The sequence below is a fragment of the Neomonachus schauinslandi genome, chromosome 5 (assembly GCF_002201575.2).
Source record: "Neomonachus schauinslandi chromosome 5, ASM220157v2, whole genome shotgun sequence".
NCBI classification, from domain to species: Eukaryota; Metazoa; Chordata; class Mammalia; order Carnivora; family Phocidae; genus Neomonachus; species Neomonachus schauinslandi.
The window spans coordinates 21,331,245-21,355,043 of NC_058407.1; the positions used below are offsets into that span (position 1 = coordinate 21,331,245).

Here is a 23,799-nt window from a genome sequence, read left to right on the forward strand (position 1 = left end):
ATGGTAGGAATAGACATGGAAATTCACCTGGTAAATTATTTAATATTTATTGAGAACCCACTGTGTACCTGATACTATGTAAGAAATGTGGGAGAAAGAAGGAAAAATAAGCCATGAGATCTTACCATCAAAGGGGCAAGAGACAGAGAAGTAAACCAACCATAGCATTAGCCCACAGTGATAAAATCTACAAAATATATATATAAAGTCTTACAGGAACAACAACAACAACAAAACAAACAAACAAAAAACCAGGAACAGAGAGAAGAAGGTTTTAGCAAAACAGTAATGCTACAGATGTCTCTAAAGGTGAACAGGAATGAAGTAGACAGAGAATGGGAGAAGTATAGAAGTAAAGACAAAGTAAAAACAAAGCAATTCCGATAAAAGCTGGAGGAAACAGGGAAATATGGCAAAAGAAACAGAAAAGCCAGATCACCAAGAGCAATTAGTAGTAAGCAATCAAGCCATAAGCCACAGAAGGGTTTCAAGCATGAGTAAGATCAATCACTCTATCAAGCAGAATGAAAATATACTAGGAGTGGAAGCAGGGAATATGACAAGACTGAAGAGAACATCAATACGTAGTTCAGGGATGAGATAGATATAGATATAGATATAGATATAGATATAGATATAGATGATATAGATATAGATATAGAAAATTTAGAATTTAGAATGACAGAGAAGACAGGGAAGAGATGGTGGGAAGAGGGGGTGTTTCAAAGATGTTATGTGGATATTTATTTATTTTATAATTACATATTAAATTTTAACAGAGGGAGAGGTTGCTCAAGTAAGGTAATAGTAAGGAAGGAAAAGAAAGGAAAAAGTAAGAAACAAGTACGAATTAGAACTAAGAGAACTTAGTGACCAATTAGATAAAGGAAAGGAACACAACTAGGAATCCCAATCAGGTCTCCCATTTCAGAGTCTAGGTGGAGGGTGAAGCCATCTATCCAGGCAGGACTTAGAGGAGATAACTCTTGGTTTTGTGAGAGGAAGAATTCAGTTTTGGACATGTTGAAGTTGAGTTTCCTGAATGACATTCACATGGAGATACATCTAGTAGGTTTTTAGATATACAGGCCAAAAACTTAGAAAAGAAGTCTTGATTGAAGACAAAACTTTGGGTACCATGAGCTTATAAGCAGTACAGCAGTTAAGGCTGTGACCTTGAAAAAGATTAGCCAAGGAGACCCAAGAATATCATGAGAGTAACAGAAGGCTAAAGACAGATGAACTGGAAGAACTTTTAAAAGAAGACCTGAACTTAAATGAGATTTTGAATTATTAGCAACATAAAAGAAACCTTATGTGAGTCCAAATATCTTTTCTTAAAATGATAGGTTTTCAAATTCTCACTTGATTGTTGAAGAAAAAAGCCCATCTTTTCCAAAGACAAAGCTATAAATGACAGAAATGTCCATTCATATAAGCCATTTGCCCTTGTACACCATTTAGCAGAATTTACTTGAAAGTCAATCATCTTTCCCTCCTAAATCTCAGTCAAAGTAAGATTTGGGACAACTTAATTATGATTCCAAGACTATATCTCTCTACCATCTGGCTCAGCCATCACTTGGTTTTTGGTAGAACCAGAAGATAAATCTGATGCAAACTTAATTTTACATGCACCTGCCAGAAGGTGGGTTGACTGTTACAGCACCTAATGGCAGGTAGCTGAAAGGAATTGGCAATTCCTTCAGTTCTGCCTACTCATAAACTCTAGACATAGCAGGAATATAGTGAGTAAAATCAGATTTATGCTAAAAAAATTCCTGCATTTGTAAGTAACACAACTGCAAAGAGTCCCTTAATTCCCCAAGAATAAAATATTAAAAAGTAGAATTAGTTTGCATTTATATATTTATGTATTATGGAAATACTGTAATGCAAATAAAACAGTTACTGTAATTACATCTGATAATGAAATTATGTTTAGTACTTATTAGTCTCATGGCACCTAGCAGAAACTAGACTTTCAATAAGCACAAAATAATACACACCGACCACTAATGAACAATACAAATAAATACCAATGAATTCAAAATAGTTTGTTTTATTCCTTAAAGAGGCACAAGTGTCTGAGATTTCTTTCTATGTAAATGCCTGAAAATAAAAGAATACCACCTTACAGTGATTTATATAGCTAAGTATTCATAAAATGAAATTTTGTGATTCAAAATAAGAATTACATTAACATGGCACAAATACTTTTGGCAAAGTGATTCATAAAATTTGGGGAAAATGTCGTACCTTACATTCCCATATGCAGTGCTTATCTATTTACGTCTAAAGTAAGATGATTCTGAGATATATTCTTGAAATACATTTTTGTTTCTTGTGAGAGCACTCAGAGAATACTATAAGCTTTAAAAAGATACAGTTTTCAAAAAAACGGTTAACATTGGGTTTCCATCATGTTTTATCTTATTCAGATTACACCAGCCGAGTACAACCATTCTCTTTACAACTACAAAAAGTATCTAGTAATTATCAGTTGAGCTAGAACAGGTTACTTACAGGAGACAAACCTATTTAAGAAAAACACAAACACTAAAGAGCCTTAGGAATGAACAGTGATGCACACATGTGTTCAACAAATTACTGGTTACCTACTACATGTAAAGCACCATACTAGGTGCAGTAGGAGAAACAAGAAGTAAAACATTCCATCACTATTTACAAACTTAAGACCATTGTACCATAAGACTTAAAAAAGTAACATGAGAAATTATAAGGCAACATATGCTCAAATATCAAACTAGTAATCTGAACAATAAGATCTGAGGAGAAATCACATCCAACTCTTCTGGCACTTGATGCCCACGTACTTAGCGTAGTTTTTACTACAGCAACTCACTCAGATTCTTAAAATTACCATAATTTCAAAAAAAGTAGCATTGGGGCAGCATCTCACTATTCAGCCCCTTCAGCTGGAGAAGGGGGAGAAGGAATAACTGGGTAGGAAATTAGAATGACCACTAAGCTCACTTCCTTAGGTCTACAGTTCTTCCTTGCGTTAAGAACATACAAAATCTGAAATACAGTGAATGTGTGAAAACTGAAACTCAAAAAGCACTGAACTGTTGTCTAAGGCAATGGTTTTCAAACACTGATGAACATCTAAATACATCTAGTAACATCCAAATGACTGGCCAACTTGATAATCACATAGATGCCTACCTACTATTTCAGACCTTTGGAATCAGAATCTATAAAGTGCAGTCAGGGCATTTGTATTTTGAGCAGCTTCCCAGGTGTTCTGATTCACAGTGTGAGAATTAAATGTTATGTGATTAAGTACACAATCTTCAGTGGCAAGGAAACCTCATTTCAAATGCCTGTTCTAATATGTACTAGCACTGGGACCACCAACTATCTCCCTAACACTATTTCTAATCCATAAGAAGGGGGACATGCCACCCAAATATATCAAGTGGCTGTTGGATTAAGGATGATGACACATAAAATGCTTAATATAATTTCTAGGACATTTAGTAAGCACTGAACGAATTCCTTTAACAAACATTTATTTAGCACTTACACAGTATCACATGAGAAACATCTCATTAATTTATTAACTATTAATAAATATGGCAAGTCTGTAATGGTGTCATGTGAACATAATTATATGAATCTCTCCTAACCAGGAAAGTCTTCCCTGAACTGAACAGGCAGTAGTAACTGGATGAAAAGGAAAAGAAGTGCATTTCCAAGCAGAGAAAGTATCATAACCAAAAGCCACGTACTTGAAGCAGAACAGAAAGAACAGAGTAATTAGGGGAGAAAGGAATGCCAGAACACACTGTGGAGATGAGGTTGGAAAGGTAACCAGGGACCCAAACAGGTTAAGGATGTTAGTTTCTCTTAAAAACAATGAAAGTCACTGAAGGGCTTTACACATGAAGACAATGTGATTAGCTCTGCATTTCTGAAAAAGTCACTCAATCTGGTGTGGAAAACTACAGATCCAGCCGCAGTAAATGCAAATAAGCCATAATTAGGAAGCTGGTTATACTTCAGATGAGAGATGATGATGGCTGGAACTAGAGTACTAGTAGTGAAAAGGAAGAGTGGACACTTTCAAGAGGCAAATAGACTTCAAGAAAGATGAATATGAGTCATGCAAGACAGGAAGATGTCACACTTCTATACAAAGGGATGATGAAGCTAGTCACTTGAATTAAGCACAGTAAAAGGACCTGGGGGGGGTAAATAATGAATTTCAAAGAGTAGGTATTGTTCAGAGGTATTCTATTGTATAGAAGTACAATGTGTCTGTTTTTATTGAGTGTTTATGGATCTCAGAGACAAAAGAATAGGTAGGTTTTGGCATGTGTGTAAAATGGATCTGAACAGAATGAAGGTCCTTACCTTTTACCTTCCACTAGGTTCCTTCCCTTTACAAAATCCTCCAAGTGTCTTTTATGACTAATACGGTCTCAAGAATTCTACTTATATACTCAGCTGATAAACCATTTTTAAGCTTTAACATTAATATTTATATTAAAGAATAAGACAGGAAGCCAAACAAAAAAAGCCTGCAAAGTCTAGAAGGAAGCTTCAAGTACCTGACTTTCAAGCCATTACCAGAAAATGATCGGGTTTTAAAGTGACAGACAGGTTTGGAGCGTTCTCGTTAAACTATGTTAAATTTCCAGAATGGATAAAACTTATTATTCACAGAATCCAAAAAAAAAAAAAAAGTCATCATACAAATAATCCCTGAATTTGATCTACAAAAAACTAGTTTGCACTTACAATTTTAAGTCACTACTGACATGGCACTTTTAAGTCACTCGAGTCCAGTCTCATTGAAGACTGTTATAAGGGGTTGACCTGACAGTATTGGTCTCCTTAATCAGTGATCAGAGGTACGTATTTAGTCGGATCCCAAGAAGTTTCGCAAGCTTTATCGCTCTAAACCTTCCTCCACCCTTTCTCTCCCGCTTAGAAAAACAAGAGTGCAGGAGCCACCGAGGGAGGTGTTAGTCTTCACAAAACACCTGCCCCACCCACCTCACACACAATAACCTTCCGTTCCGGAACTATAGCTACTGTCTGAAAAGGACGCCTGGCGGCAGAGCGCTGTTCGGTAACCCAGGTAATCAGGTGCAGACCTCAGAACTGACGAGCTGTCTCACCCAGTCGCGGAGTAGTGTCCAATTTCCCAAAAGGGAACCGAGATCTCCACCGCGGAAACCCGAGCTCCAGGGCCTGAGAGAAGGGCTCTCCCTCCCGCAGATGACTCCGGCCCTGGTCTCCCGTCGCCTCAAGGCCTCTTTGGGGGACTCGGGCCTCTCGGATCTGCTCCCCGGAGCTCGCCGCTCCCCCAGCCCGGCTTCGCGCGGGCGCCCACCGTCCCGGCCCGCAGCCGGCAGGCCCGTCACCAGGCAACAGTCACCAGCTCTAAGGGCCTTGGGAAGGCCTACCTCGGGTGCGGGTCCTTCCCCATTCCCTCCTCGCTAGCCTTAAGAGCCCAGGAGGGAGTGTAGCAGGTGAAGGAGATCGCCCGGTGCCCGTGGGCGGTCACTCACCTCTTCCCCTCTTTCCCGGGAGGGGCGGTGCTGGGGCTTGTTTCCCCCGCCCCCCCCCCCCAAACACTTCCTAGCTGCACCTGCTCAGCCTCAGAGCCTGGCCGCTGCCGCCGGCTTACTCCATAGCCTCCTGCATCCGAGCGGCCTCAAAGGCAGGAGGCGGAGGAGGGAAGGGAGAGGGGAGGGGAGGGACTGGGGAAGAAGAGTACGGGAGGGGGGAAAAGACCTAAAGACCGGCCGGTCTGGGCATGACGTCACTTCCGGCAGGTTCGGAAGGGGCGGGCCTATGCGCCCTGGGCCCCGCCCCAACCTGGTACTCGGGGGCGGGGTTACGAGTCAGGGGAGGGGCCGGAGCGCGAGTTGGTGGCGGTTTTTTCGACCCCGCGGTTCGGTATCCTTGGCCGCCAGAGCCGGCTTCCCGGGCCCGACCGAGCTGGCAGAGTTTTGTGAGCCGTAACAGTGCCTTCTGCCGGAAAAAGAGGACAGAGAGCCCTATAGATCCTAACCAAATGTGTCCTGAAGGGAAGGGCAGCCCTCAGAAGCGGGTGGTTTGGGCTTGGCCCTTTCCCAGCCTACCTGCCCTCCTTGTCCTGGGTGAAGAATCGTACTCCGCTTTTTCCCGAGCTACTCTCTCTGGGCTGTTCAGGAAGGCAGTGCTTCACAAACATTGATATGCACACGAATCATCTGAGGACTTTGTTAAAATGCACTTTGGATTCAGGAATAGGGTCTGATACTCTGCCTTTCTAATAAGTGCCCAGATGATGCCAATGCTGCTGGTCGGCAGGCTACGCTTAGAACAACAAAGGGTTAAAGGACGAGGTGGCAAGCATGAGAATCATATCCTTAACCCAGCCTACTTGTTCAGTGAAGGTTAGAGACACAGATGGTCATACCCTTGTCTGCACCGATCATAGACTCAGCCTTTTCCACCCCACTCCATCCTACCCTCTTACCCACTCGCCCATCACTCCCTCGCCTCCTCCTCTAATTCCTCCCTTTTCACTCCTCACCCTCTACCCCTTACTCCTGTCTCCGCACGATTCACAGGGTCTTCGGCTAATATTTCAAGGATAAACAGATGGACAGTTTCTGTTACGAAAGACATTTGAAGGTGATGGGGCTTTTATTTCTGTCATTTTGTCATAACATCAGAACATTATGTAAAATTGGGCATCCCCTTTCCAGTCAAAGGAGGAGAGAGCTTAAATTCTTGGATTCTAATAACAAAAGACCTAGAAACAACAGTCTAGATGTTTCAACTGATTCCCTTATTCTTAAAATTGTTTAATTAAAAATTCACTGGGGTAGAGAAGAATGAGGAGTGGCTGCTAATGTATGGGTTTCTTTTTGAAATGATGAAATGATCTGAAATTAAATAATAGTGATGGTTGCACAACTTTGTGAGTGTACTAAAAAAAAACTATTGAATTCTACATTAGAAAAGGGTGAATTCTGGGGTGCCTGGTTGTTAGAACAGGTGACTCTTGATCATGGGGTCATGAATTCACATGCCCCACCTTGGGCATAGAGCCTACTAAAAAAATAATAATAATTTAAAAATAGGGACCCCTGAGTACCTCAGTTGGTTAAGCGGCTGCCTTCGGCTCAGGTGATGATCCCAGGGTCCTGGGATCCAGTCTCACCTTGGGCTCCCTGCTCATTGGGAAGCCTGCTTCTCCCTCTCCCCATTGCTCATGCTCTTTCTCACACTCCCTCTCTCTCTCTCTCTCAAATAAATTTTAAAAATCTTTAAAAAAATAATTTAAAAATAAATTTAAAAAATAAAGGTGAATTTGTGGTATGTGAATTATATATATATCAATGAAAAAATTTTACTGTCTCCAATTAATTGAAAAAATGTATATATGTATATTAAAAAGTTCACAAATATATATAATAAAAAGTGAACACAAAGGTTAATTGTTTGAAAGTTAGCCTTCTAGACCTTTCTTTTTATTTACATATATTTGTGTATAATTCAGGAATTCATTTTTATATAACTAAGATGATAGTATATACATTTTCTACTTGCTCTTCATTTTTGTTTTGTTTTTCCTACTTAATGAAATCCTTCCATGCTATAAATCTCATTCTTCCAAATTGGCTGTTTAATATTCCACAGGAAGGCTATGACATAATTTATTTAAATGTTCCCAGATGATGAATATTTTTATTGTTTTCAGGTTCTCATTATGCCTCACAAACTTTTCCTTACAGAACAACTGGCAGATAAATTGATTAGTTTTGTTCAGCTCCTTGACCTAGATCTCTTTCATAAGAGCTTGCCATTGGTCAAGAAAGGCAAAAAGAAGAAAGAAAAAGCAAAAAGCCTCATGAAGCCACAATTCTAACAATCAAGACTCCAATGTGTGCGTGCATTCCTTTTAAATATGCCCTAAAATAATATTCTTCAAGATTAAGTGTAGCTAGTAGTTAATCATGTAACACTAAGGGTGTATAAATTCACACAATAATATATTTCATATCAGTGAAGCAAGTTCCTGGGTTTACTCTGTTTTTATTGGCAGACAAACATGGTGCAGTCTTAGTAAATAGATTATGGTTTACATAAGATGAGAGGAGAAGAAACTTAAGAGAGACACTGGCAACAGATACGCCATATAAAAGCATAAGGTTGTCAAAACTAGGAAACCTACATATTTTTGTGTGATCTAAATTTGTAAGAAATATGTTTAATTTTTTTTCTTTTCAGGATGCTCTGGTCCTTTTCAATCAGTTATGGGGTGGTATTATTCACTCCCTTCAGACTCAAGTGGAAATAAAAAGGAGACATCATTTATGAACATACAAAGACTATTTTACTGGTTCTGTTGCTGTTGATGTAGTATTAAGTCATCTTACGCAAAATACATGCCTAAGTAGGTGCGATGACACCTCTCTCAAAGGAGTTTGTCTTTGCCATGTTCTAATGAATCAAAGCATTTGAATTAGTAGGAATGAAGCTATTGAAAAATGAAAAGGAATTAGAATTTGAAGATTCAAACAGTAGTCTCTACAGTTTTCTAGACAATAAATCACCTTATATTTTTTGCAAAAGAAGAAAAGGATTCTGGGAATGGGTTAACTGATGAAATAAAAGCAAAGGAATCTTTAAGGTTAGTGTTAGCCAATATACTGTAATATATTGTGTTTAGACTCCGACAGAACAGACTTCATTGAGCTCAACTTAAATATTATGCTTTCAGTTTTATTCAGAAGCCAATAAAAGAAAAGCCATGTGAAAATTAATCCATGTCTGTGTTTGCTATAAAACCATTATGGAAGACATTACCACATAAATTTTTTTCAGAATTTATACAAGGAAGAACTTGTATCTTCTTCGATGAATTATATGCTTTATAATTTTGAAAGTGACTTAGCCAAAGTAAAAATAGCCAAGGTTATCTGGAAACTCACAGTAAAAATTTTCTATTACATCATAGTAATCATGTTAACTTTAGAATTAGTATATATTCTTTCTTTTATTTACAATCCTAATTTGTCCTCTTCTGGTGACATTCTATTATCTAATAAATTTATTACTTGTGTTTTTTATTGTAAGCTCCCTGAAATCCTTTGTGGAAATAGGGAATGTCTAAATAAGTTTTAATAAGTTAAAATGTATATTTGAAATTTGATCCCACATATAATATAATAGGAAAGTCCACATATTATTTCTTAACAGACCAGGAGATGAAATGATTTCAAATCCTCTAGCACAAGAGATTGGTGAGGAAAGAATAGAGGAACCTATTCATACAATGAGTAGGAATATGGCTTTACCTCCAAATATCATAGTTGATAAACCTGTTCTCTCACTTTCAAAAAAAGGTAATTTCAGTTTTCATTATTTTTTCCAGAACTTTGTAAGGAAGAACTGATTTTTTAAATTATTTTTAGAACAGTTTTAGGTTCACAAAAAAATTGAGCAGAAAGTAGAGTTCCCATGTATCCCCTGCCCCCATAGGTATCAACATCCTGTACCAAAGTGATATATTTGTTAAAATCTGTGAACTTACTTTGCTACATCATTATCACCCAAAGCCTATAGTATACACTAGTGTTCACTCTTCGTGTTGTATATTATACGGGTTTTGACAAATGTATAATGACATGTACCCGCCAATAGAATCATACAGAATAGTTTCATTGCCCTAAAAATCCTCTCTGCTTCACTTATCTTTTTTTCCTTCCGCCTAACTGCTGGTAACCACTGATCTCTTTACTGTCTCCAAAAATTGACTTTTCAAATATGATAAAAGTAGTGTATTTGGTGTACTGATTCTCTACACCTCTATTAGCGTTTCCTTCTACGTCTACATTATATCACACAAGACAGATGAGGCAACATAGATCCAATAACATTTGTTTTTTACAATGACCATGATCAGATTAACTGAGGTGCTATAATCCATACTACCAGAAAAAAGACATGTAGACTCATTACCAGTCCTTACTATTTATAATCCAAGACCATCTTCTACAACCCTTCCCAAACATCTCCCTACCCTTTACCTTTCAGGACAAACTAAGCAATCTGTTGCTCTACTTCTCTTTAATATTTACTTCATCTACTTGTGGTTTTCTCCTTATGATGCCACTAAAGGTGGAAAGAAGAGCCCCATACCCAGGGCAGTTAAGAGGGATGCATACATAATTCATTAATGGTTGCATCTTTTACTGTATTTGGTCAAACCATTACAGAAGCAAGACAAGAATGATTTGCACCTTGGAAGAGCAAAAGATAACAATAATTAGGAGAAGTGTGATAAGGGAAAGACAAAGTGCCCAAAGAAAGGGCAATAAGAAGAGAAGTGAGACTAGAAGAGAACTCTGAGGAATACTAATAGACACTCAGAAGAAGAGGAGCCAAGCAAAAGTGATTCTTATCTACTACAAATAAAAAAAAAAAGTTGTCCCATCATTTACCCTTGAGGATAAAGGGTACCTCTAAAAATTCTTAACTAAAGATGGGTGTAATTTATCAGTAAATATGTTAATAAAAATAGTTTCCAGTTACTGGGCCTTTCCCTTGCTAAGCAATCTATTATGCATTTTGTATGTATTATTTATAATCTAACAATAGGTCTGTAAAGTAAGGGTTAAAACTCTCATTTCATAGTTAGGGAAACTGAGACTCAGAAGGATAAATAAATACTTAAGACACAGTAGGAAAAGAAAGCTGGCATTCTGATGTACGTTTTGAAATGTTATTATTATTGAATGTGAAACATTCAAATAGTCCTACAGGTTTTATTAATGAAAACTAGGAGTTCCCTACCCTTCTCCTCTCACTCATTTCCCCTCCCCTCCCCGAGACAATTTACAACTTGTATCTCATATTTCTAAATAGCATGCTTATAATGCCATCTCACGATCTTTCAGTTTTAGGTACATCTATTAATTTTCTACAGAGGAGAATGGTGTTTTAGGTCTCTTCCCTCCCTAATATATATCTCCCACTTTATTTTTTTATTTTATTTATTTTAAAGAGAGCGAGAGCTCAAGTGGTGGAAGGGGCAGATGGAAAGGGAGAGAATCTCAAGCTGACTTGGCACTGAGTGCAGAGTCCACGCAATCCCACGACCCTGAGATCACTACCCGAGCCAAAACCAAGAGTCAGACGCTCAACCGACTGAGCCACCCAGGCCCTCCCAAAATACTTTAAGTGGTACATATGCTTTTATATACTCTTTTATATGTGATATGTTTAACAGAAAATGTTAGATGAAATTAGGAGGAATATGTGTAAATTTAATACTATTGCATTTAGCCAGTAATTTTAAGCATTAAGTCACAAAAGAATAAACTATTAAGATTTGTCAAAATTAAGAAGAGAGTTTTTATATTAAAACAAAGATCAGCCAAGTCTGGGAAACACTGCTTTAGTTTAGACTGATTATTTTACAGATAAGGAAACAGAGAAATTAGATAATTTGCCAAGTTTCCACACTTAACTAATGACAACAAGATTCAGACTTAGATTTCCATATTTTTATCAGTGTTTTATCATTATTGTTGCAGCAAAGTATTGTTAACATGAAATGAGAATGAGTGAAATGTATTTGGTATGTTTGCTCTTTGTCACAACTGAATGTGTCAGCCTTCAGAATAGAAAAACAAAAATTATTTTAGTTATTCTTTCTAACAAAAGCATAGTTTTCAGAGGAGTTTTTAATAGGTTACTAATAAGAAATCTCTTTATCTTCAAAAGCCTTTTAAATCTAGTAGTTTGGGGGTTTTTTGTTGTTGTTCTTCGTTTTTGTTTGTAAAAAGGCTTGCAAAAGAGAACTAACTTTAAAATTGACTGACTGCTCTTGTATTTAATGCAAAAAAAAAAAAACTCACTTGCTTAGAAAATAAATTTTCAAACCAAAATTTTTTGGAGAAAGTACATTCGGAAGTTTCTCCAATTTCTAACAAATCAGGCATGAATGGAGTTTTCGCTGTTGTTGTTATCCACTGAAATCTGATTTTTCTGTGATCCTCAAGCACAAAACAACCCCATCAGACATATTAACAGACATAAAATTAGGAATAAAACAATATAGACACTATCTGGCTTAATAAAATTAAATAATTAGCTGGCCAACAAGAACATTTAAGCCACTTTCTATTTGGCAAAACATGACTGGTTAGAGGTCCAGGCTGGCTCAGTTGGCAGAGCATGTGACTTTTTTTTTATGTTTCAAGTTTTTATTTAAATTCTAGTTAGTTAACATATAGTATATTAGTTTCAGAGAAGAATTTAGTGTTTTAACACTTGCATATAACACCCAGTGCTCATCACAATAAGTGCCCTCCTTAATATCCATCACATATTTAGCCCATCCCCCCCACCCACCTCCCCTCCAGCAACCCTCAGTTTGTTCTCTATAGTTAGGAGTCTCTCTTATGGTTTACCTCTCTTTTTTCTCTTTCCCCCACATTCATCTGTTTTGTTTCTCAAATTACACATATGAGTGAAATCATATGGTATTTGTCTTTCTCCGACTCATTTCACTTAGCATAATACTCTCTAGCTCCACCCACACTGTTGCAAATGGCAAGATTTCATTCTTTTTTTTTTTTTTAAAGATTTTATTTATTTATTTAACAGAGAGAGACACAGCCAGAGAGGGAACACAAGCAGGGGGAATGGGAGAGGGAGAAGCAGGCTTCCCGCGGAGCAGGGAGCCCGATGCAGGGCTCGATCCCAGGACCCTGGGATCATGACCTGAGCCGAAGGCAGACGCTTAACGACTGAGCCACCCAGGCGCCCCAAGATTTCATTCTTTTTGATGGCTGAGTAATATTCCATTGCATCTGTATACCACCTCTTCTTTACCCATTCATTGGTCAATGGACATTTGGGCTCTTTCCATAATTTGGCTATTGTTGATAAGAGCATGTGACTCTTAGGGCGCCTGGGTGGCTCAGTTGGTTAAGCATCTGCATTTGGCTCAGGTCATGATCCTGGGGTCTTGGGATAGAGCCCCCCTCATTGGGCACCCTGCTCAGTGGGGAGTCTGCTTCTCTCTCTCCCTCTGACCCTCCCCTCCTACTCGGGCTCTCATTCGTGCTCGCTCTTTCAAATAAGTAAATAAATAAATAATCTAAAAAAATAAATAAATAAATAAAGCATGTGACTCTTGATCTCAGGGTTGTAAGTTCAAGCCCCATGTTGGGTGTAGAACTTATTTAAAAAAAAAGAAAGGCTGGTTAAAGGTATGCAATTGGCAACGCACCTATATAAATTTCATCCAAGAAATAGAAGTATTAGTTCCTCTATTTTTGAGAAAAGCCATTTCTTAATTTCCAAATAACTGTAGAAACTACTTCACTTGAGTTGAGGACTGCCAGCAGGGGTAAAGCAGTGTGATCCCTGCAGGTTTCACTGCAAATTTGCATCTGTTTGGCATGAACAGTTAAGGTGAACCACCTTTGCTGACATTTGTTTGCTTTTTACAGTTATTTGGTTTTTTACTAATAATATCATGACTAATATTTCATGTGTTGTTTTAGAAATGTTAGGGTGCAGAATAGAACCTCTCCCTCATCTCTCGGGGTAGGTCTCAGGAATGCCTGTATCAGCTAGAGCAACTCCACTGTTAATATGTTTTACTTGACTTCCAGAATATGTTTGGACAAAGGTTTCCTCAGTGGAAACAAAGTTTGCATCCTACTGAACACACTGTACTCCTCCTACCAAAACATTTGCACACTTAATGAAATTGCCTGTTTACTTACTTGTCTTTATTCCCACTAGAGTGTGAGGTACTTAGGGACAGTCCTTTTCTTGTTCACCATTGTATCCCCATTGAATGGCACAGGGCCTAGCTGTTGGAAGGTGTGTAAATGTTTAATGGATGAATGGTGCAAGTACAGTCTCCTCATTGAATAAATATTTTCTTTTTATATATACATTCTATACATACATACCTATATGCACATATATATGTATGTATATAGGCTATCCTAAACACTGGATAGATTGTACATTCATCAAATGCAGAGTCTATCCCCCCTTGTATCCTCCACTCAGCACAATGATCACTGAGGATGACGTGCTTCATAAAGATAACCATGGTGATGGTATGTGTTGCCACAATATCCTTCTTGAGTTTGGGGGGGGCCTGGGTAGTACAGTCGGTTAAGCGGCCAACTCTTGATTTTGGCTCAGGTCATGATCTCAGGGTCCTGGGATCTAGCCCCGTGTTGGGTTCTGTCCTCAGTGGGGAGTCAGCTTGTCCTTCTCCCTCTCCATCTGCCCCTCCCCCCAAACCCCCCTGCTCTCTCTCTCAAATAAATAAATAAATCTTTAAAAAAATATATCCATCTTGAGTTTGATTTCTCTACACAGAACTAGGTATTCTGTTTATCATCACTGCACTGGGCTAGTATGTTCTAGACATGCACAGTTCTCTGCTCTGTCTCCTTCAGGTTCTTGTTTAAATATCATCTTCCCAATGATAGTTCCTGCACATCTTATTTAAAATTACAATACTATCCCATCTTGCACTGCTTCTCTTCTTTTCTGCTCAATTTCTCTCCATAGAACTTACCACTAACAAACACAGTACATATTTCACTTTTTGTTTGTTTGTTTGTTTGTTTAATGTCCCCCTCCCCGCCATAGAATATAAGCTCCATTAAGGCAAGGATTTTTGCCTGTTTGGGTTACCATTATATCCTTGGTACCTAGAACAGTGCCAAGCACAAAATAGGTCTCAATAAATATTTGTCTAATAAATTAATGTTCTGCCTTGATGCTCTTGCTGAATACTCTTTTTTCCAGATTTGGACTTACTTATAATATATCTACTTGTATTTCTCGGTGACTTCATAAAATTTGCCTTTGCCCATTTCCTAAGTGGCTATCCTAGCCTCCTTACTTATGGTATGGCTGCTGAAGGTCCACTAGTTTTTATGTATTTTTTTCTAACATTTGTTCAGTGCCATGCCGAAAGTTTGGTACTAACAAACGTGGACTGATTGATTAGAGGCTATTTATGATCTCATGTTTTTACTAAAAGGTTGTTAATTTGATTTATTTTTGGTCATTAACTCGAAGGTAGCAAACTGAGATGCCTTTAGGAGCCAGACAGATCAGAGATCCAGGGAGTACTTAATTATCAAACATGTAAATATATATGTACCATTGTTTTGCTTGAAATGTATGGCCTTCTCAGGCTATTTTTCCTTTTCCCACTTAACACAGAGATATAAATATGTATAGGGAAATTGATTTTTACTATAGTAAAACCAACAGGAAAGTATCAAGAAAATGGTAACTGAGACCCTGCCACACTATTAGGGGTACAATGGAGTGGCAGGGTTTGTGGTGAACTGGAAATGACATGCCAATCCAAAAGGGGTATCCACTAATTCATATCAACTCTCTGTGGTCAGGCATTTGAATTCAGCCCAATGTTTTATGAGATCTTGTGATTTTTTTATAGGGAAGCTTGAAACTCAACATTTTACATGAAATCTGTCATTTTTATACAAGTTAATTTTATTCAAAATACTTTATAACCAAACAAACCATAGCTGTGGTCCAAATTTAATGCATAGGCCACCAGCTTGGGAGCTCTGCAAGAGATTTACTATAGCTACTACTTTTATAATTTTGTTTGATTTATAGGAAAAACAAAACATCAATTATGATCTCATGATTAGGATAATGAAAAATTTCATTAACTCTTAAAAGGAATGACCAAAAACCCAAGTTAAGATTAACCTACTACTACATTTTAATTTAAAAGTAAGAAATACAGTTATCTGTGCTGCTTGAATAAAATTGTAATTAGTAATCTCATGTTCTCTCAGGTACAATAATTCATAAGCTTGACTAGCAGTTTTTTGTATTTGGAATTAACCTACTGTTGGCTTTAAAAGCTAGATCAGGGGGCGCCTGGGTGGCTCAGTCAGTTAAGCAGCCAACTCCTGATCTGAGGGTTGTGAGTTCAAGCCCCATGTTTGGCTCCATGCTGGGCATGCTGCCTACTTAAGAAAAATATAAATGAATAAATAAATAAATAAAAACTAGATCATATTATTTTATAATAAAGATAATAAAATCAATACCCCTAACAGTGTGGCATCATGACTTTGATGTCTATTTAAAGGTTAATTTTGAAAAGAAAAATTGTAATTTAGTAAATTTAAATTATCCTAGCATTAAATTCATCCATTGTATCATATTAAGGTAACTTTTCTTTTATATTATTTAGATATGGAAGAATTTTATAATATTGGTTGAACTTGTGTATGTTATCAATCTGATGGTTACTTACTTTTGTTTCTAAGCTGTGGAAGATGTTTGGAAACAACAGACATTTCTATATATTTTTTGACCCATTCACCTTCCATTCTTGGAAAATATTTTGAAGCCTCCTGTTAAAACACAAAATCTTCAATTAAGTGAAGAGGAGGATCTTATTCTCTCAAACACTTGTCTAGACAAAGAGGTTAATCTAAGCTTATGTTTACCTGGTAAGTGATCATTTTTTTAAAAGATTTTATTCATGGGCGCCTGGGTGGCTCAGTTGGTTAAGCGACTGCCTTCGGCTCAGGTCATGATCCTGGAGTCCCAGGATCGAGTCCCGCATCGGGCTCCCTGCTCAGCGGGGGGTCTGCTTCTCCCTCTGACCCTCTTCCCTCCCGTGCTCTCTGTCTCTCATTCTCTCAAATAAATAAATAAAATCTTTAAAAAAAAAAAGAAAGATTTTATTCATTTATTTGAGAGAGAGAGCACAAGCAGGGGGATCAGGCAGAAGGAGAAACAGGCTCTCTGCTGAGCAGGGAGCCCGATGTGGGGATCAGTCCTAGGACCCTGGAATCATGACCTGAGCCGAAGGCAGACACTTAACCGACTGAGCCACCCAGGTGCCCCTGTAAGTGATCATTTTTATTGTTAAATAATTTATAACTAAGAAATCCTTTCACATATTTTGCCCTTCATATGTTAAGTTGTAAGAACATATCCATACATATAAGCTGACATCTCTGTTTTATAAATTAATCACTGTGAATTCTCATTTGATCTAACATAGAAAATCACTGGTTATGACCTGTGAGAAGATCATTGGAAATCAAAGTGGTTTAATTGATATGAATTCAGTAATGACTTGTCAATCATCCATTCCCTGCGCCACCCTGAGTGTTTTCCAAAGTTTCATCACTTGTTTTATGACCCTAAAATAATATAACCATCAGTTTCTATCAGTTTGTTTATCCCTGCCCTAAAAGAATCTAACATCTAGTAGGAGCGATATTCATGGAACAAAACATTACAGTCCAATAAGATAAGCCCTATCATAAAATCAGCCTCATTTGTAGAGATGTTCAGGGAACCATATAACCTGAATGAGGCTCCCTTCTCCTTCCTTCCTATCTCCAAAGTATTTGTCGCTCCTGAACAAACCAGCTTCTAGGAATTCTAAGTCTAAAACCTTGGGTACTGTTCAGGGAGACCCTGATATCTGATGCCTTCTTCCACATGGGCCAAACAAGAAAAGAACATTAGACTCCAAGGCTGAGAACCAGAAAGTTTCAGATCCTGGGAGGAGTTTGGTGATCAAGGACCTGTGGACCCACTTATAAAGTCAGCTGTGGTCCTATTTGCACATGGTTGGCTTCCCTAATTCACAATAGGCCAACAAAGACCCACACAAATGACTGAGTCTTCCCTAGCCCTTGAGACAGGGAGAGTATAGGGACACCATCAGAGAAACAGGATTTCTTTAGACACCTCCGCAGGGAAGAACAGTCAGTTGGCCTCATATCAGTTGGCACTTCCAGGCAGAAAGGGTAGGCTATCTGCAAGAGAAAGGTAATTCAACTGCCATTAATCTTTTCATCTGCAACATGAGGATCTAGAAGATAATTAGTCACACCTAAGAAAATATTTGAGGAAAGATTTCAATCAGACTGCAAAGAATAGGCAAATGGAGACAGATGGAGAAGGAAGAAAACAGCGTGGGCAATGAACTTTGATCTGTGACCTCCTACTATTTTCTCTTCTCTGTGTACCCACATGCGGTATGTGTACACACACACACACACACACACACACATTAATTCCAAGTTGACATGGTAAGACTATGGAAGGATGTATAAAATACAAGTGCTAAATAAGAAGCCAAAACAAAAGGGACCTGGTATTAAAGGAAATTAGAATAAATACCAACCTATCTGTATAAAACCTGGGTGTTCAGAGAGTGGCCCATGAGAAAAAGGCGGAATTAAAGGCCTCACTGAAGAGAGGGAGGAGTGAAAGGATTCTGAATTTCTTATTTTACTCATGTGGGGAGATAAAAAAGAGAAAACAGTATGTGGTGGAATAGAAGTGCATCTTGATTGGGGAAATATTTGGTATCTTTATTTCAAATAATAATAGAACCACATGCACCTAATTATTGGAGTGGGAAAAGCAAGGGAATCACTCATGGAATTGAACAGTGCAGATGAACTCCTCTGAACAAAATCTAAGAAAACTAGAGGGGTGCCTGAGTGGCTCAGTCGTTGGGTGTCTGCCTTCGGCTCAGGTCATGATACTGGGGTCCTGGGATCGAGTCCCGCATCGGGCTCCCCGCTCCGCGGGAAGCCTGCTTCTCCCTCTCCCACTCCCCCTGCTTGTGTTCCCTCTCTCGCTGTCTCTCCCTCTCTCTCTGTCAAATAAATAAATAAAATCTTTTAAAAAAGAAAACTAGAAATAATGAAAAGGTGGCAAAAAATATTTTAATTCCTTGAAAATAAAGGTACACAAAACTGCGGTGGTATTTGGTGAAGAAAAAAAGCTATTCCCTCTAATTTACGCCTGTAATGATCCAGCAAAAATTATTAAAATTATTCTCTCAAAAGTAGTCTCTTTAGATTTGGTTAAATATAAGCTAGACTTTATATTTTATCAAACAGTTTTTAGGTAGTTAAATGGAAATGTTAACTATTGATTTGTTTTGTTTTGTTTTTACCTCTGGAGTTGACAACTGGTTTATTAATGCAGCAATTAAATGTTTGGCTATTTCCCTGACCAGTTATAGTTACAGTTATTCAGCAGTTAGTACAAAGTGGAAAAGACAGGATTGAGTATACAGAAGAAGATACTCTTTGATGTTGTAGTAAAATACTATAATCAAGAGAGAGATTGCCTATTAACTGATGAGTATTCTGATATTCAGTTAGGAATTATTGAACTTTTAGGTAAAAGAAGATATTTAAACTTTAGTTTTTTGTATAATAACATATTTTTTAAAGATTTTATTTATTTATTTTAGGATAGAGCAGGGGTGGGGAAAGGAGCAGAAGGAGAGGGACAAGCAGACTCTGAGCTGAGCGTAGAGCCCGACGTGGGGCTCAATCTCATGACCCTGAGATCATAACCTGAGCTGAAACCAAGAGTTAGACCCTTAACTGTGCCACGCAGGTGTGCCTAAAATATTTTTAAAGATACAAGTTTCATGGGGCACCTGGCTGGCTCAGTCTGTGGTGCATATGAATCTTGATCTCAGGGTCATGAGTTCAAGCCCCACATTGGGCGTATAGCTTACTTAAAAAAACAAACAAACAACAACAACAACAACAAAAACAAATAGCAGAACATTTAAGAAACTGAGTACTACATTTTAATATTTTTCTTCAGTGGTGTCCAAGTGCTTCATGAAGTCTTTTTTCACTTCACTAATGTTATCTGCCATGTAAATTGCACTATCAAATGTAACTAATGTAGTATAGGACATTAAATCTAAGGTAACTATATCACAGGGGCATTGTAAGAAACATATTTTAATATAGCATAGGATTAGAGAGCTGAGGTATTTGGAAATATTAATTTCTGAAGTATTAATTTGGCGATCTTTTACCAAAATAAAAATTGAGTGACATAAATCATGTCACTTTTTTAGCTATGTAGGTAGCCATGTAATTTCATGTTAAAAACAAAATACTATTTGATAATGCTGGATGTAATTATGCAGGTGTTTGGTATATAGAATTATAAAGATTTATTCATTTATTATTTGAAAGAGAGAGGAGAGAGAGTGTGTGGGCACGTGTGAGAGTGCAGGGTGGGGGCTGGGGGTGCAGACAGGAAGAGGGAAAGAATCCCAAGCAGACTTCTTGCCTAGCTTGAGCCAGGCAGGGGGCTCGATCCCATGACCCATGAGATCAATGACCTGAGCCGAAACCAAAAGTCAGTCACTCAACCGACAGCCACCCAGGCACCCCTGGCCTATAGAATTATAAAAATAATTTCCTGTGTGTTTGAAATATTTCACCATAAAAACTTCTTAGTGTAAAAAAGAATCCACAAACCAAATATAGCATCATAGTGTTATAACTGACTACCAAGTATTACAATCTCCATTTTTTTGTATCCCATGAAGCAACTTAAAACACTTGAAGCAGCATACTGTATCTAAGATTGTTACATTAGAGAACATTAGAGAATTATGAGGACTACTTACCTTTATGCCTATTGTATCAGAACCTAATACCCTCAAGTTACAGAAACAGGTGAAAAAAATTACAATAACAGTTTTACAATTTTCTGGTCTTTTTAAAAAAATCATTCAAGTTAAGGTTAATCTTTCTGTTTACAGTATGATAACAAAACAGTGGTCCTGAAAACTCTTGTCAAAGCAGTTTTGCAAACGAGATCATTATTAAAAGTATGGGCAGAACAACTAGTCTGGTTTTTACTGAAGTATCACTCTGAGATATTCAAGGTATCTCTGGCATTTTGCCTGGGCACATTTATTACTAAGCTATTTTCGTACAGCAAAAAGGCAAATCATTCACTTAAATAAATAATTTACTGAGTGCCTGTAATGTGCAATGTTTGAAGGAATGCTGTTTTCCCATACCCACTAAAAAGAAGGAAACAGACTTAAAACACTATCAATATTTGCAAGCATATTCATTCATTTCTTCAACCCATTTCTGGTGCATTACTATGTGCCAGATGCTGTTATAGGTGGTTAGAATACATATGCGTACAAAACACAATGATGCAGACCCTTGAGGAGCTTATATCCAAGTGAGGGACAACAGACAATAAAAAAATACACACAATAAATCAAGTCATAGTTTATAGAAGGCAATACTTGCAACAATAAGGGGAAAAGAGCTGGTTAAGGGGATTTAGGGTGCTAGGGTCAGGGTGAGCAGAAACTTACAGTATTAGGGTGGCCAAGATTGACCTCACTAAGAAAGTAAGAGTTGAGCAAAGACTGGAAGGGGGAGAGAGAATCAACCAAATGGCTGGGAGGGTAGGATGGTGTCCTTGGGCAGAGAGAATGGTTCTTAGTGCAGAGGACCTAGGGGTGATGCATGCCTGGGTGCTGAGGAACAGCAAGAAGCGGTGAGCAGAGGGGAGAGTAGTAGGAGATGAGGTCAGAGAGGTGGGGGCCGTTATAAGTCACTGGAGGGATGTTTCTGCTTGGAATAAAATGGGGAATCACTGGAGGGTTTGAGCAGAACAGCAGCCTGATTTGACTGACATTTATAAAAATAATCCTGTCTTTTATGTTGAGAATGTGTTGTACAGCAGCAAGGGTAGAAGTGGGAACACCTTTTTGGAGGCTGTTGTAATAATCTGGGCAAGAGATACGGTGACTTGAAGCAGAAGAGTAGCAATAGAGTTAGTAAGATAGGGTCAGATCCTTGATGTCTTTTGAAATATCTTAGAAAAAGATTGTCTTTTAGCCTTGCTCTGTATTTTAGTACCAGGCAGTGACACTTTTAGTGGTGTTATGTCTCTAAAGCCTCTACAAGAATTGTTCCTTCTTCAATTTCTTTGTTTAAACAAATTCTGTTGTCACAAGAAACACATTAGCTCAAATTTTGTAGCAGTTCTGTCAACCTTAACTGAAGCTTCTTTCCCATTATTTCAGAGAAAAAGATGGTTTTAAGTATATATAATGGAAGCTGTCCCCCATTTATGAATTTTGTTGTTTTGTTTTAAGTAAATGCTATGCCCAGTGTGGGGCTCAAACTCACAACCCTGAGATCAGAAATCGCATGCTCTGCTGACTGAGCCAGTCGGGTGCCCCACCCCATTTATGAATTTTGAATGAAATATATTCTAAAAACTCATTTTTAAGTCAGTTGTTATTCTGTACCTAGTTTTTCATCAAAATAATAACAAAGGGAGGTTAGGGCCCAGGTTACATAAATCTTTAATTCTACTGTCACTAAACCAAAATTCGTGTGTATGATTTACTTGTAAAATAGACCCCAGATTCCAACTAGGAATTTAGAATGAAATTTTCCTCTGCCTTCCTCTTCCTTATCACTTAACTTCTGCACATTCTTCTTTCTCACCCTGCCTCCTCCTCTGGGCAAATAAATTATCTTTCCTACCTATGGCCGAGAAGAACAAAAGAAGTTTTTCATTTTTTACTTCCCCGTCTTGTCAGAACTAGCAGTGTCATAGAGAAACTCACTGGTTCAAATTTTGTAACAAGCCACAAAAAGAACTTGACACAGGCTGGAGGAAGTGGGGGTGGGATTCAGGAAGCAGTGGGAAGGGCTTCTGGAGACCGGGGATGGGGTATTTCAGGGAGGCTGATAGGGCTATTTATGATAGGGGCTCTCAAACATGCCAAGCTTTTCCCTGTTACATGGTTTACCTATGCTGTCTACTCTGTCTGGAACATTTTTCTCCCGAACCTTCTTATGGCTTATTCCTTCACACCTGTTAAGGCCTCTGCTTAAAATGTTACCCTCTCAGAAACACAGAAGCCTTCCCTAAAACTACCCATCTTCTTCGCTCTAGCTTTTTACCCTGCTTTATGCTTTCTTAATGGCACTTAACCCTGCCTGAAATTATATTATGTATTTGCTGATTTTTTTTAAACTGTCTTTCTCTCCCAAGAGAATGTGAGTTTCATGAATTCAGAAGCTCTTCTTTTTTCTTCTTCCTTTTTTTTTTTTTACTTCAGAAACTTGGTCTGTTTATTCATCACCTAGGACAGTGCCTGGAATTTTCACTGAATGACAGAATGAATTAATGGGGACAGCTCCATGACTGGAAATTGGCAGTACACTTGAAGCTAATGGGTAGGTATTCCAGGGTCCAGGATAAAAGAGCTGTGTGGACATGGAGGTTCAGCATTAGTATGTCTAGAGAGTGCCCTGTATAACAATATTAGCTGATGGATTATTTACCCCAGATACATAATCTAGGATTACTTTTGTGTAACCCAAACTGGAAAAGGATATTTATCTTTTTAAGATAATAAAGTTTTAATGTATTTTAAAGCAACCATTTATATATGGACCATGTAATTACAATGTAAGATTATTTAGACCACTGTTATTATGGAAGTACAAATAATCTTCACTATTATAGGAGAGCATTACACTAAGGATTGGTTAACCTAGTTTCAGTTAAAGTACATACATGAAAGTAGAAAATAGAATTTGAAGAATTCTAAAAAAGTTTCAAGTATTTATACCCTTTATAATTCAGAGGCCTTCTGCTACCCGCCCCCTCTCCCCATCTGCAATCCTCTTCCCCTACTCATTGGTCAAAAATATTGAGAGTTTTTTTATGTTGGATTCCTGGCTAGAAAAAAGTTCATATTAAATATTTGAAAATACCTGTTTTTGTGTAGAATCCAGTTACTTTATTGGATCTGGTTGTAAGAAACTTAAGAAGCGGGGCGCCTGGGTGGCTCAGTCGGTTAAGCAGCTGCCTTCGGCTCAGGTCATGATCCCAGGGTCCTGGGATCGAACCCCACATCGGGCTCCCTGCTCGGCAGGAAGC

The 23,799-nt window shown here is 38.0% G+C and overlaps 1 protein-coding gene across 1 annotated transcript in view; it reads left to right on the forward strand.

The window, feature by feature from the left end:
• Positions 1-23,799, forward strand: part of DEPDC4 (DEP domain containing 4) — a 31,263-nt gene continuing 7,464 nt past the window's right edge. Inside the window, 14 exon segments of the mRNA XM_044914742.1 lie at positions 1-30; positions 5,811-5,979; positions 5,982-6,032; positions 8,456-8,480; positions 8,482-8,605; positions 8,607-8,662; positions 9,232-9,377; positions 16,347-16,523; positions 17,577-17,579; positions 19,012-19,047; positions 19,050-19,232; positions 20,485-20,543; positions 20,630-20,755; positions 23,648-23,695. Coding sequence (XP_044770677.1) covers positions 1-30; positions 5,811-5,979; positions 5,982-6,032; positions 8,456-8,480; positions 8,482-8,605; positions 8,607-8,662; positions 9,232-9,377; positions 16,347-16,523; positions 17,577-17,579; positions 19,012-19,047; positions 19,050-19,232; positions 20,485-20,543; positions 20,630-20,755; positions 23,648-23,695 — 1,233 coding nt within the window.